General features: G+C 45.4%; 3 protein-coding genes across 4 annotated transcripts in view; 1 reads left to right on the forward strand and 2 right to left on the reverse strand.

Moving 5' to 3' along the window:
* Nucleotides 1-1799: 1799 nt before the first annotated feature.
* LOC142585488 (DDB1- and CUL4-associated factor 4-like) lies at nucleotides 1800-7444 on the reverse strand. The gene is made up of 3 exons (XM_075696280.1): nucleotides 6762-7444; nucleotides 5557-6045; nucleotides 1800-2110 (listed from the first exon to the last, which is right to left on the reverse strand). Exons 1-3 carry the CDS (start codon nucleotides 7314-7316, stop codon nucleotides 1853-1855), a joined length of 1302 nt encoding a protein of 433 aa, XP_075552395.1. The 5' UTR covers nucleotides 7317-7444; the 3' UTR covers nucleotides 1800-1852.
* Nucleotides 7445-8081: 637 nt separating this feature from the next.
* LOC142585492 (popeye domain-containing protein 1-like) lies at nucleotides 8082-12407 on the forward strand. Its single transcript, XM_075696285.1, has 2 exons — nucleotides 8082-9501; nucleotides 12247-12407. Exons 1-2 carry the CDS (start codon nucleotides 8613-8615, stop codon nucleotides 12318-12320), a joined length of 963 nt encoding a protein of 320 aa, XP_075552400.1. The 5' UTR covers nucleotides 8082-8612; the 3' UTR covers nucleotides 12321-12407.
* Nucleotides 12408-12501: 94 nt separating this feature from the next.
* Nucleotides 12502-15030, reverse strand: part of LOC142585491 (uncharacterized) — a 30368-nt gene continuing 27839 nt past the window's right edge. For both annotated transcript variants that reach the window (XM_075696283.1, XM_075696284.1), the window contains one exon: nucleotides 12502-13985. In XM_075696283.1, the coding sequence (XP_075552398.1) occupies nucleotides 13795-13985 (191 nt within the window). In that variant the 3' untranslated portion in view covers nucleotides 12502-13794. The remainder of the gene's footprint in view (nucleotides 13986-15030) is intronic.

Here is a 15030-nt window from a genome sequence, read left to right on the forward strand (position 1 = left end):
GTAAAAGCTGTGAGATCTACGAGTACAGTGCACTGTACTGAGAGTACAGGAAAGTTAAAAAAACTTAGTCTTAATCTAAGCGGGTACAGTGTGAAGAGTTGGTGTGCTGGAACTTTAAGCTTTCGTTGTGGCGACGTCTTACTGGAGTGGGACGTTGCTTTGTGCAAATGGCAAAGGACATTTTTGTATTTGCTCCTGACTAGCCATAGTTCTGATGCAGCAGAATAAATGCTGCTTTTGCGACGCATTATCGATTGCAATCTTCAAGAGATGATGGCCATGACGTCATTTCCTGGCCCCACAGTCGCGTAATCCTATGTGAGCAATTTTGTACGCAGTAGCACAACTCCGTGATGCAAGTTGGCGAGATGAGCAATATGTCTGTTACTGTATATCACTTATTTATACAGGGCGTTTCACTTAACTTGAGGAAAACTAAAAACATGCAAATGGTGCATAGCTGGTCAGAACCAAGGTAATGTATTTGTCATCACTTGGAAACACTGTTTTTTCTCTATTCGCAGGCTTCTTTCATGCTTAGAAAAACACTTGTGTAGCATGTATTGAGCAACAGAAAGCTGTATCGGGAGTTTTTCATGTTGCTCTACAATTTTCTCATTGACATTTTTCATATAACTCAGAAGTTGCTTGCAAAAAATAATCTGAGTATCTCCAACCGACGACAAACCACATTACCTTGGTTTGGACCAGCTACATGGCATTTGCATATTTTAATGTTTGGCTCAAGTTACATGAAACACCTTTTATGTTGCGCTACCATAAGCATACGAGGCCACAGTGCACACATGCTCGTATGTCTGTTTTCTATCATTTTAGGTCAGGTTGTCTCCTCCCGTGGCTTCTGAAATCAATTGGGTCTAGCTACACATGCCGCTTTGCATGGCCTCGTAACCTCGTTGATATGGTCTCTCACTTGCAAGATTATTTGTGACCACCTAAGAAAATCTAATGGAAAATGTTCCACAAAGGAAATGTTTGAGTCTATAAATTAGAATTTTGGTCAGGACTGTGTCGCATCAGCCAACCTTAGATGCATAGACATGTACCGTTAATTCTTTTACTGCCCCGTACAAATCGCCTCAGCTACATGAAAAATGTTCAATGATAACTAAATAAAAGTGAACAGGCCAAAGCTACTCTGATGCTGCAACTATGGCACCACTAAAGGTTAAATACTTGTTAAATTACGTGCAGCAAATAGCAGATTGCCTAAAAGTGTATCTACATTAAACCAAGCTATCATAATGGACAAAATGTGCACCACAAATATCTGCTTCACCATTAAATGGAACACATTTTGGTGTGAATTACTGCGGTCACGCACACATTAACATTGATGCACTCCTGGATATATATCCCATGTGGCTCGTTGCCACAAATACATAATGATTACAAAGATTTGTAAGCATTTCTGTCATTAAGTAACAATGGTGTGAAATAGAGGTAGATACCATGTTGCTCTGTCATGCCTTGGCCTTGTGGATCCATGCACAAATAATTTTGTTGGTTAAGCCATATTTCAGCACAGGAATTGATCAGAAGTGGAGGAACAAGGGAAGCAATGTGAGCGCAAACCAACATTATGATAAGGGGCATTGTCTTCGTAAGAAGCCCTGTGATGGAGACAACTCCCATTGTTGAAACAGTGACTCGAGGCTTCCTAGTTTGTTGGCTGTTAATCAATTCAGCTCTCCAACTATTTTGTCTAGTCTGTGTTTCAGCATGTGATTGCTTCAGACATCCCAGATGTTACCTTACTTAACACTTTTGAAACACTTCAAGTGTAAAATTGGCTTTAATTGAAGATTCTTGTAGTTCTTGATAGTTCTTATCAGGAAAAAGTGAGGCACTGGTCACCCACAGCACAAAACAGTGTGGTCGAGTACCAGGGCCATGGTTGGTGTTGTCCGCTGCCAGGCTTCAATGCAGTCAGTGGCTCCCGCTCACCCACTTTCCACAGCCGCACTACTTTGTCATGTCCTGCTGAGCACACAGTTCGATCGGATGCATTGTAGCTGAGTGGCATTTTAAGCCCGTTGTTGCAGTGGCCAGTGAATTCCTGCACAACTTGCTGGTTCCTAAGGTCCACCTGAAGGACAAGCAAATGACTTAATGCCCACACGATTAGCATATGTCTTCTTTGGCAAGATTTTTCTGCCCTAATCAAGACATACTTTCGTTAATACCATAAAGGGACATTAAAGAGAAACACCAAGTCAGTTTAGAATGATGAATGATATTTTTCAAAATTATATTTTCCTTAACTCTGCAGCAATAGATTATTAGATTAGGGAATGAAGGTAGAACTTTCAAGTTTTAAATTTCATGCCCGAGCCCCAGCACTGCTACGCCAGAGTGACATTACATATTTCTAGGTATATTTTTGTAGTTGAGCCGTTGTAGCGCAGAATTGTTCTTGAAATGTCCAAAGTTCAGTCTTAGATCCCATTAAAATACACTGCATTTTATCTCAGCTGATACAAAACTTAACTAGGCTGGAGCAGGCACCATTAAACTCTATGCATGAGCTGCTGCACAAACTGCAACTTTGCATTGCCACCCACATATTGTCTTAGAGTCTTTTTTGTCTCCTCTCTTGGTAACAGTGGCTTTTTGTAAATTGTAGAACAGTTATCTGGTAATACGGCTGAGGCTTATTTTTTTCTTTAGTGTCCCTTTAATGTTTGTTAATAAATATCTTCATTAGACATTATTCAGCAGCTTCTAGAAGATTATAAAAGATTAACTGACACAATACCTTACTTCAATGCCATTCGTAATTTTAGGTGGAGCACAAGTGAAACTCCACTGCATTTCGTGTGACATATGCTGTCAAAACATTACCCCCCAACTTCCAAAACACTCAGTGCTCGGGTGTCATGGCACTACATGGTAAAATCATGCCACAACATGTGAGTGACCACACTTCATCCCAGTTTCTGCATGCTTACCATCCAGCCTGCCTACCAGTAAAATGGCTAATGTGCTTCGAACTTAAACACGCCAAGTTGAAAAAGCTGCAGATTTATGTGGTATGCTACAAGACAACTCGAATGTGATATTATGTGCTCCAGGCCAAGAGAGTTGAAATTCGAGCGTTATAAGCTATGTGAACAACACATTCTTTATGACTTGCATAACTTTAGTGTCACAAAGAAGAAACTCTGAAAAAGATTAATGCAATCTGTTGATTCAGGTGTTTTCTCATTCTTACACTGACAGCTTGAATGGTCACTGGTGCACATCTGTCCTTAGTCACAGGCACACGGATAAGTAGAGAGAAAATGCTGCAGGCCTTCCAATAGCGGGAAGAACATATGTACACCCGGTGACCACGGGATCTCCGAAAATGTTCAATTCCCAAGCAACCTATTGCAGTAGCCTGTAAAGCTGTATAACACGATGTTGTTGGCATATTCTAGTCGAAGCCCAAAGTGCAAATACCAGACCGCTTTGTGACGTTGTGGAGATATTCTGCTTTTTCTAAGATTTTGTGCCCTGCAACATTTTGTCGCCAGGGGTACACATATGCAACATTTTTGCCAGCACATCATAAGGATCCATGGCAAATGGTACATAAAAATTATTTAGCACAGGAAAAGTATTCCTTTTTGAAATAACAATCTGCATATGATGATGTTACTGCTAAACCTCACCATCATCATCATCAGCCTGGTTACGCCCACTGCAGGGCGTAACCATACTCCCATACTTCTCCAACTACCCCAGTCATGTACTAATTGTGGCCATGTTGTCCCTGCAAACTTATTAATCTCATCCACCCACCTAACTTTCTGCCGCCCTCTGCCACGCTTCCCTTCCCTTGGAATCCATTCGGTAACTCTTAATGACCATCGGTTATTCTCCCTCCTCATTACGTGTCCTGCCCACGCCCATTTCTTTTTCTTGATTTCAACTAAGATATCATTAACTCGCATTTGTTCCCTCACCCAATCTGCCCTTTTCTTATCCCTTAACGTTACACCTATCATTCTTCTTTACATAGCTCGTTGCGTCGTCCTCAATTTAAGTAGAACCCTCTTCGTAAGCCTCCAGGTTTCTGCCCCGTACGTGAGTACTGGTAAGACACAGCTGTTATAAACCTTTTGCTTGAGGGATAATGACAACCTGCTGTTCATGATCTGAGAATGCCTGCCAAACGCACCCCAGCCCATTCTTATTCTTCTGATTATTTCAGTCTCATGATCCGGATCCGCAGTCACTACCTGTCCTAAGTAGATGTATTCCCTTACCACTTCCAGTGCCTCACTACCTATTGTAAACTGCTGTTCTCTTCCGAGACTGTTAAACATTACTTTAGTTTTCTGCAGATTAATTTTTAGACCCACCCTTTGGCTTTGCCTCTCCAGGTCAGTGAGCATGCATTGCAGTTGGTCCCCTGAGTTACTAAGCAAGGCAATATCATCAGCAAATCGCAAGTTACTAAGGTATTCTCCATTAACTCTTATCCCCAATTTTTCCCAATCCAGGTCTCTGAATACCTCCTGTAGACACGCTGTAAATAGCATTGGAGAGATCGTATCTCCCTGCCTGACGCCTTTCTTTACTGGGATTTTGTTGCTTTCTTTATGGAGGACTATGGTGGCTGTGGAGCCGCTATAGATATCTTTCAGTATCTTTACATACGGCTCGTCTACACCCCAATTCCGCAATGCCTCCATGACTGCTGAGGTTTCGACTGAATCAAACGCTTTCTCGTAATCAATGAAACCTAATGGAAGTATAATGGAACCTCGTTATGATGAAAATTGCATCACACACAACAATGCCTTCATTATATCCAATATTCATTATAAGCATATACAGGGTGTTCTCTACTTTTTTTTTTTAGCTCCACAAGTTTTTTTAAAGATTGCCTATGGCATTGATGTTCCAGTTACTTTGGCTTCTATGCATAAAACAGCAGTTTCTTGATGAAGTAACTGGAATGCCAATGCATTTCGTCGGACACTTTGAAAATTAATATCTCGGAACTAGTGCTGTCCAGAGAATTCATTCCAAGTGGATACACCATGCGCACTCAGCAGCTGTGTTTCGTAGATTGAATTATGTGGCATAAAGTAATTATTTAAAAAAGGTTAATCAATGCAATTATGTTAATTATCCAATTGAACATTTTGAATTCTCAAAGAAGTAATGGCCATATCATTGAGTAATTTAGATCAAGGGTAAGAATTGTGCTATCTGCCATAGGCAATCTTTAAAAAAATTACTGTAGCTAAAACAAAAACACCTTGTATTTGTTACATGCTGTTGTCAGCAAGAAATGTTTTAGATTTATTTAGCTATACCCGATAACCAATATATATTTGCTATATCGAAGTTTGACTCTATTCTGTCAACTCTACTTAACCTCTGCAAAAAAAAGTAATTTAAGACGTCATAAACAAATGTCCGCACTCAAGAGAAATGCAGTCAATTGGCTGCACAAACACAGGTGCACTTCCCTGCTATGCCCACTCTAAGAATGGCCCCATGCAAGGCAGCACACAGCCAAATGCACTGCAAACTCACCAAAACCAGTTTTCCATCATAGGCACTCGCAAGCAGCGTGCAGCCAGAGTCTATTACTCTGAGGGACACCACACCACGATTGAGCGGAATCACGTACACGTGATTCGACTGTGGCTGACGGCGTAAGTCAGCGCACATCACATTACCACGATGTGTACCCACAAACAGCAGGTTGCTGTCCTCACTAAACTCCAGACCAAGTGGGTCTTCGCAACAAGTCCATACATCGGATGCCACCGATCCAGTCTCCCGAAGTCGCAGAAGTTGTACATTCCGTTCCAAGCCAACGGCGTGGACCTGCCCTCCAGGTGCGGATGCACAGCTACGTAAAGCATCGCGAGTGAAAGGCCATGATGTGACTGAACCTTCGCCATTTACAGGACGCGACTCTGCGAAACTGCTTGCACCTGGCATGCAGTCTGAGGCTACATATGCACACACTGTGTACACTGTTCCATCTGGTCGGCAGTAAACACTGATGTCCACCACCTGAAATAAAAAGGCGAATGTAAAACCACGAGGCTGAAATGTGTACGAGAGCCACTTTGCTTTTCTACATACAGTTTACATACATGCATTGCTATGAAATTTGTATTTATGGCTGCCGTTACATCTTGGCCAAAGAACCAATGCTTTAGCACAGGACAAGAGGAGACAATGCACACATCACTTGTGTGTGTCACCTCCTTTTATTCTTTGATAAAGCGCCGTTTCTTTGCCTAAGTGTGTACCACGCATACCAGATTAGCACTGATATATGTGATTACTGAGAGTTATGCATGCCTGCTAGCAGAAAATAAACACAAGAACTGTATGTGCCTCCTTGCAGCCTAGACATGTAGCACAGGTCTGAGATGTGTGCTGCAAGCTGTGTGTGCAGCATGTTGTGCTTCAGGTGCAGACTGTACTTCCTTGATTGCATGTCTAGGCTGCATGTTCTGAAAACTTTTATGAAAGTCTGCTGTTTAAGCATGTTAACAGTCTGTGCGTACTTGCCTCAACAGTTAAATTTGTTACTGGAATCCACTTCTGCACTGAACTTTGAAAACTAAAACGTTTCAGTGACTTCTGCTTGCACCTTTCGGTTCCCTTTCTTTCTGTCTTTTTAAATTTTTTTTATGTATCTCCCCCCCTCCCCCCGCTTGTAGTTATACAGCGCGCACAGCTAAAATCTGGGATTTTGCCAAGCGCAAGTCGACGAATACCTTATGTCTCGGGTGTGCGGCGATAGTCTGCAAGCTAGCAGTCCTACACTTGCCGACATCGACACTGCGGAGGATGGTACCGCGACGGCCGTCTTCCGTTTCGGTAGCCCAAGCGCCGACGACTACAGGACCCGACTCCCTCTGACCCGACAGGAAGGTGCACTCCCCTCCGTCGTCAACCTGCGCCTGCAAGGTGCCTCTGAGCGATGCCATGCGCGCACGTTGCACCGAAGCAGCCAGGCTACCGCACAGCAGTTGCCCTGTCTGCATGCGACTCAGACTCCGAGGCAATGAGGTGTTGCCACTGCGCCGCAGGCTCGCGTCGACGACTTCCCGACACTTCCTGTCGGTCAACTTGGCCTCGATGGACGCCAGTGTAAGCGGGTTGTGCCTGTTCTGGCCTGGCGTCAGCCGAAAGTAACGTTTCTGAGAGGCGTCGTAATAGAAGCCCGGTAAATGAAACGCATCGTCCTGCCCACTGTCGCCTCTCGGTGGGAGACTGCCCTGATCACCGTGCCTGTCAAGGCGCCGTTGACGTCGCCGACTGCTTCTCATTTTATTTTCCTTTTGCGTCGTTCTTTCACCAGGTTCCACCAGATGACTGTACCACTATTTCTGTCTGTACGTGCGTTAAGCTGTGTCACAGAACATAGCACCACAGAACACCTATATAGCACCTACGCCATATGACCTACGCTGACCGAGCTTGGATTTTATTGGAACTGGATTTGACTTGAGTTTTTCACGCCCATTATCTAGCCAATGCCTCCTTTACTAGATGTCTGCCGCGTGAGCCGAGAAGGTGGTTCCTGCCCCTTTCCTCTTTACTCTTCCCCACCCGGGTCAACCCGGGTCGGCTGCGAGCGCTAGCTGCGGTGGCCGCTGCAAACCTAAATCACGTAGCCATGCCTCCGAGATTTTAGCGGCGTCTGATGCGATCCCGGAGGCACAGGACCCACAGTCTCTGGTCAAGCCATTGGTCGAGCGCGCGCCAGCCTAGTAATCGTCACTTCCTCCGCAACAGGAAGTGGGTCGGTTGCGAGCGCCGTCTCTCCGTGACTACCCTGAACTACGGGAACCTCCGCTCCAATAGGAAGACTAGCGACGCGGCAGGCATCTAGTAAAGGAGGCATTGATCTAGCCAATGGCAGAGGAAACGGAAGAAAAACAACCTGAAAAAGTCATTCGCGGATGTACTAAATAGTCTTTGAAAGTAGCACTAAAAGCTGTTTAAAGTACATTAAGCGTTTTCATATGTCGGGGCACACGAAAGTTTATTGCTGTTTCTAGATCTCTTGCGGTCCTCGTTGATAACTATATTGATTACCTTGCCTGTTTCAACCAGTCATTTCATGCATGAGTCATTTACAAGGTTAGCTATTTTTTTCTTCTTTACTGTTTATTTTAATATAACCGCGCATACTACCGTACTATGTTCTCTGCGTCACGGCGGTTCTTTATTCTATGGCGTCACTCTGACCAGAAAAATGCGCTGCGCTCTCAGCTACAGAACGAGACCTGTTTTGCTTTTTCTTGTTTGTTTCTGTTGTGTTCGCTGTAGTATGGCTGTAGCTTCTTTAACTTCCTCTAGCGACACGTGCGGCCGCGCGTTTTGGCTTCATTTTCATTGGCTTCAGTAATCGCTGCGTGCGGGCGTCGTTGTAGAGGCTGCCGCAGAGGCAGCGGAGCCTGCTGGGTCGTGCTGGATTGTGTCGTTCAGCGTAAGGATGAGCGTGGCGTGTCTGGCGTTGTCGGTATCTCGCGCGCGTTTGTTATCTGCTGATCGCGAGGATATGCTGCCGCGGAACCGAAGCCCTCTCCAGTGCGTCGGTGCGCGGTCGTCCTGACGCGATGTCGGCGGGCGACGCGATGTCGGCGGGCAACGCGACGGCGACCGACACGCTGCAGGCTTACAGCGTGGGTTCCTACTTCTCGACGTCCGTGTGCCCGACGTGGCTGCCCACCAACCACATACTCTTCCAGTTGGCCAACATATTCCTCTTCCTCTCGTACATGGCGCCCGCGGGCCTCTATGGGCTCCTGTACCTGCGCGTGTGCCTGACAATAGGCAGCTTTTTCTTCGCCCTCTGGGGCTACGTTATTTTGTGCGCCTTCGACACTATGGTTTGGAACGCATTCTTCACTGCCATCAACCTAGTGCATGTGTGCGTGCTAATGTATGTACTGCGGCCGGTGCGACTGGCGCCCCACATGGAGGTCGTGTACCAGGAGCTCTTCCAGCCGCTCAAAGTGTCGCGCCAGCAGTTTCAGGCGGCGGCATGCTGCATCAAGACGGTGAAGGACGTGGACCCGCAGCAGACGTACGCCGTGGAACGCGTCACGCGCGCCGATTGCCTGACGCTCGTGCTGAGCGGCAGATTCCTCGTCTCGCACAAGGGCCGGCCGCTGCAGATCGTCGATCGGCTCGAGTTCCTGGACTCGCCCGAGTGGTTCGGCGTGGGCAGCAGCGGCGGCGACAACTTCCAGGTGACCATGACGGCGATGGAACGCTGCCGCGTGGTGGTGTGGAACCGCGACAAGCTCAAGCTCACCATCAGCGGCGACACCTTCCTCCAGGCCGTGTTCGACAACGTGGTCGGAAAGGATGTGGTGCGCAAACTGCTCTTCGTCACCGAATCGACGCAGAACAACCAGCACGCCGAGAATGCGTCCGAGACGACCAAGCTGCTCATCCAGATGAAAGAGAACGCTGTTCGCGCAGCGTCTCGCGGAGAGAAGGGTGAGACGCTGCGCGTAGCCCACTGCGCAATCATCACATCGTCGCCCCATCATATCAAGAATTTCTGGTCCACGAGCGTTCTGCGCATGTTCGAGCAGCTCTGGGAAAAGAACGAGTACAAATGGCAGCCCTTGACTTTGCTTACTGATTGAGCGAGCAGTTGGGGGAGAAAATCATTTGTCTCTATGCTAACCGTGCCTTGTCTCGTCACGACGACGACCTGCCGAGCCATTGCAGAGTGCGAAAGCTTCTGTGTGTAGCAAAATAATGTCTCCGTTAACAGCAGGCTCGCACAATTTGCGGCAAGCTTGTGTGCATGGCTTGGTGGGAAGACATTGCATGGTATAGGTGCACATTAATTTCTACCTCCCCTTGAACATTTTCCATCTTTCTTAGCAGTTAAGGATTGGCATAGATTCCTCTTTCCCTGCTGCTTTTTAGCAATGCCACCTTGTGCCATTTCTCGCAAATGACAGTTGTCTGCTTTCATTAGCAAGATGAGGATGCGTTTGTGAGCAAGTAGCCTTTAGCAATAAATGAGAAGCCAGCCAAACGGTTATCTCGGCCGAGTTGTTGCCTCTGGTGGCTTAATTGAATATAGAATACCGTAGTGCTTGAGGCACGACCATTTATTATTAATTCCGAGACGTGCATACTGCACATATGGTGCAAATACTCTGCTGTTCCACGTATTTTCCTGCAAATTGCTCTTACACACGGCAGGACCACCAATCGAATAGCATGTATTTTGTGGCACAATTTGGGATAGGTCCCTCTAAACTGGTGCTAGTATCGAAATTTTTCCTAAGTGCAGACATCTTGAGCAATGACAGTGTTCCATTACAGAAGCCTGTGCACTGAAGCACTGTGCAAAGTAGTTAGCAAATTCTAGATGAGCTTGTTTGTGATTAGCATGCAATTCCTGCTACCCGCTTCCATATTTATTTATTGCTGTATTTCTAGTGCACTGTGTTTGGGAGCTAGTTCGGTGTCATTGGAATACTTAAATTTATCTTACGACCACGGGGCTTAACCACCAAGTGCTCAGCTATGGAAGAGAGCCAACTGGAACTTAGTTTGAAAAGATTTTTAAAATATTGCCTGTGATAAGTGTTGTTTCACCTTTTCAGGTACATTTATGGAGGTGGAAAACATTACTTGCATGACAAATCGCAGTGCCCATGTGGCCAATTAAGAATATGTATATTTCTAATAATTCACATTAGGGCATATGGTGCAATTGCAAAATTGAAGTCTCGCAGTAGTGAAGTTGAGTTTGCTTAGTAGAAATCGTAATTGTAGTAGCACTTTCAAGATATCTGGCCTCAAAGCTGCAAAACACATTGGCATTCCACAGTTAGCAGTTTCCCAAAAGCTTGCATCAAGGAGTTTGGGATGATCTTAACTGTAATTTCATTGCATTTTTAGGTAAACTGGCTTTCAGCAACAAACATCTCAAGAATGGTGCCAGTCTATTTCTGCTAAGCAAAAAGCTGGCTTCTCTGCTGCTTTATTATGATTTTGCTACTTCAACGAGTGCCCTAAGGTGAATAATTAAATGGTTAATTCAGTAAGGGGGCATTTTTGATTAGCCACCTCGATGCTGCAATCTCTTGCACAACTTAGGTCGTCCTCTTCAAGTAGTCCACCTGAATGCGCAAAATTTCACTATATGCTCCATGTGATTTTTTTTTAATTGTTAAAAGAACAGAAACATGTTTACGGGTATGTTTCTTCATGCCACTTCTTGGCTGTGATGACGTGGATAATGGCAGGTTACAATTGTTTTTCTGGTCTCAAAAGTTTGCCTTAAGTTGTATTCATGCAAATGTGGAATGTTTTACTTCAAATGCTACATGTTCTCAGAGCCTCTGTCACTTACAAGTACAGTATACTAAGCACCTACTGAAGAAAGAGGAAGAGCTGTGCACGCCGAAAGAAGATAAAGAAAACTGTAATGAAAAGGGCTGCCTAGCGTCATGTAAACAACACACTGCAAAGATTTGACACTTAAAATACATGTCGTGTGGCCTGGCTTTAGTAGAGAGGACCTGTAATTTGTGTGCAACTTCACATAGCTGGTGCCATTTTTATTTACCGTTGAACACGGTGCAGTCTTCTAGGGTCAAAGCAGTAATGGTCGCATAAAAGCTGTCACCTGCCTTTATTTTGATAGCATTTTTATAACAAATTGTATTGTGTATACCTTTGCAGCTCTTCTATATAACTTCTGCAAACTTCCTGTTAAAGCCCTAGGCTGGTATAACATAAGAATTCCTTTTGGTTAGTTCTATTATTCACCATTCACAACCGGCCGATTCTGCTGATGTGGGTGGAGCACTGCCGAAACGAACAAAGAAACGTGTTAAGGAATCTAATTGTTACATTATCTTGGCTCTAATGAAACATTGCTGGATCACAGCAGCTGTTAGACTTGTAATTACCATGCGATTCTATAAAAATGTTAAGCATTAAAGTGGTGTTTCCTGGAAATGTTAATCGAGCACATGGGTTCTGCATCCGACTACCTGACCAAGTTTTTTTTTTCATACTTCCCCCCTTCCGCAGTATGCATCTTGCAATCGCAGAAGTGGTTAAATGCACTGAAAAAATGCCATCACCGCTTTTGAGCATATTATTTAGCTGTCCGTTATGTAGTGTCTGGCTGCAGAGTGGTTAAGTCTGTGAACATGTCTCTACTCTTCATATACTCTTGGGTAACATCCTGTACTTTGCCTTTTACAGACGATGCTCTGGTGAGCGTATGGAGCTGGGGCCGGCGACCTTGCTATCGTTCAGACCCCGAGACGGCAGTCTAACTCACCGGTGCCTCATTTGCTGCGAGGTCACACATCATGGTTGCCAAATTCATTTTTCACTATTAAACTGTTTTTCCGTGTTTCAAATGTGGAGTGTTTACCCACCTTGAACTTCACTTCCCAGACATCACACAGTGGCTTGTGCGAACGCAGGCAGTCCATTCAAACAGAACACAGACCATTGACACGTGGCTTTTTTTATTTTATTTTCCACTCCGTGAATGTGTGACCATGGCACTGTGAGTAAGGGGAGATGAGTTTTGCGGGTGCAACACACAGCTGCTGCTATTAGCACGTGCGGCACAAGATGCTTATTTACAATGGCTCTGCAGAGAAAAGTTTTGAGATCCTTGCTAGTATGGAACTGGGTTCTGCAAGCACTGCTAAACGACCACCAGTGAATGTAATGACAATGTTTTGTTTTTTTTTTCTCTCAGAATGTGGCTATGTAGTGGCTCAAGCAGCGGCCATAGTCTTGCAGGACCAAATTCCATGAACACACTGCATGACCTACAACACTAGCTAGTGCGCCATGAGAGGAACAAAGGGCCGGCTGTGTTCCCCTAGCTGAACTTCCACAACGAAGAGCAGTTTTTCATAACACGAGTGAGGCTGCCAAGCCTAGCCGCACTGCCAATCAACCAATCTTGTCAATGTCTGCAACTTGTCCAATGGACACTCCAACCAGAAGCCAACTTGCAGCTGGTGGAAAAGTTGTTTATAGTGCTACAAATGACCTAGGAGATTCTTAGATAATGTAGGGTCACAACTGGTCAACAAATGCTCATGACCTCGTTAATGATTCGGAGATTACTCACTTCGATTCTCAGTAGGCACAAACGTGCCGCGTCCCAAGCACTGGCGCAGGCACATTCAGACAGTATTCCAGTAATGCCGGCCCTTTCAATATTGCAATGTAATGCCTGGAATGTCCTTTGGAAAACTTCCTCCGTCAGCTCACTAGACATTGTTATAGACCAAGTACCATCAGCACAAAAGGAAATCTGAGGACAGGAGTGCGTAGCCTGCAGCCTTTTATGTACAAAATGTCTCGTTTGTGCTTTAATGTTTTATAAGTGGCTAATCAAGCCGCATAGGTTTTCTGCCAGCTACGTTTTCTAAGCTTTGCCAGGGTAGCTTTAGCTTGCCGAGCACTGCTACTTGTAAAACACTGATGATTTTTTACGTCCCGAATATAAACCAAACTACTTTACCACTGTTTTGAGAAGCACTGTACATTTCTGCAAATCAGTGCAGCATGATATTTCAAGAACTTGCAAGATCAGGCTAGTTGATGTTGCATCTGCGATTCTAAAATAAGAAAAAATATTCTTTAAAAATAAAACATGAGAGACACGCATTTGCGTATGTCCTACCTTCTGCATTAAAAGATTGACAGTGTCTAAAGGGCAGCGGGCTGCACACTCCCACTACGACACATTTTATGCTGGTAGCTCACAAGAGAAAGCTGCCTTCAACGCCAAGCAGCCGAGCCGCGCTGCGGTGCAGGGGGCGGAGGATCCCTGCGCTGGACCAGCAGCACCTTGCGACCACCACTCAGCATCACGGGCCTTGCAGAGACCCGCTCCCCTGTAGTCGCTGGACCACGCTTGATGATTTCGACTCGTTGCGGTTGTTGCTGTGGCTGCTGCTGCTGCACGTTACCTGCATGAAAATAGAAAGTTTTAGCTTGTCTGTAGGCGCACTACACTTCGCGATCTACTTGGTTACAGTAGACGTCGACAGCAGTAGCAACAAGACGGATAAGAGAGCCAGATTCTTTACATTCATTATGCATACTTATTTAGCACACAAAAAAAAAAACTGAAGACCGTTGGCACCTCACCGTATTCCTTCTGGCAGCACGAGCCCGTGACGCTTTGTCCAACTACACCACATTTCAAACATTTTTTTACACGGGTGTTTTTATCACTGGAAAAGAAAGGGACTGCATGTTGACAATTAAGTTGGTGCCAACATTTTCCACCAGCAGCCAAGTAGAATACGGTTGGTCATTATATGTCCCATCCATCTGCCGCCAACGTCTGTGAGTGGTGGTGCTGGCTAACACTCCCAGGGTTCTACTAGGAAACATAGATACCCAAGGAAGTGGATGGGGAAACAGTGCCGCGGTAGCTTAATTGGTAGAGCATCACTTGCGAAATGCGGAGGTTGTGGGATCGTTCCCTACCTGCGGCAAGTCGTTTTTTCACCCACTTTCATTTCCATTAATTTATAGTTTCTTTATTTCATTTGTTAAGCACAAGTAATTTCCCCTATGTTGTCCTTGGTGTCCGCGTTTGTTGGCTTCTTATGATATGACTATATATATTCCCTCATGGAAAGCTCGTTCTTAGGCAGCAAAATGACTAAGGTCACCGGCTCCTGATCGAGAACGGTGCGAAAACACGAGGTAGCATGACAGGACCATGACGTCAGCTTAACAACCATCGTGATGTGCGTTCGCACGATACACGCGAAGCTCTTGCACCTCCCGGACTTCTCGTCCTCCCGCAGCCACTATCTTCCATTTGCAGAAGACCCAAACAACGAAAACGTAAAAAAGTGCGCCGATAAACATCCGCGCCCTACGCGACCGGCACGCCGTTCTTTTCCGCCCTTTACTGCGAAAATGGGTTCGGCTCTGCTTCGCCCCGGAGGTTACACACTTGAACTGTCACGCGTAGCGAAAGAGAGAAAAAGAGAACAG

This window comes from Dermacentor variabilis, chromosome 6, assembly GCF_050947875.1.
Source record: "Dermacentor variabilis isolate Ectoservices chromosome 6, ASM5094787v1, whole genome shotgun sequence".
Taxonomy (NCBI): Eukaryota; Metazoa; Arthropoda; class Arachnida; order Ixodida; family Ixodidae; genus Dermacentor; species Dermacentor variabilis.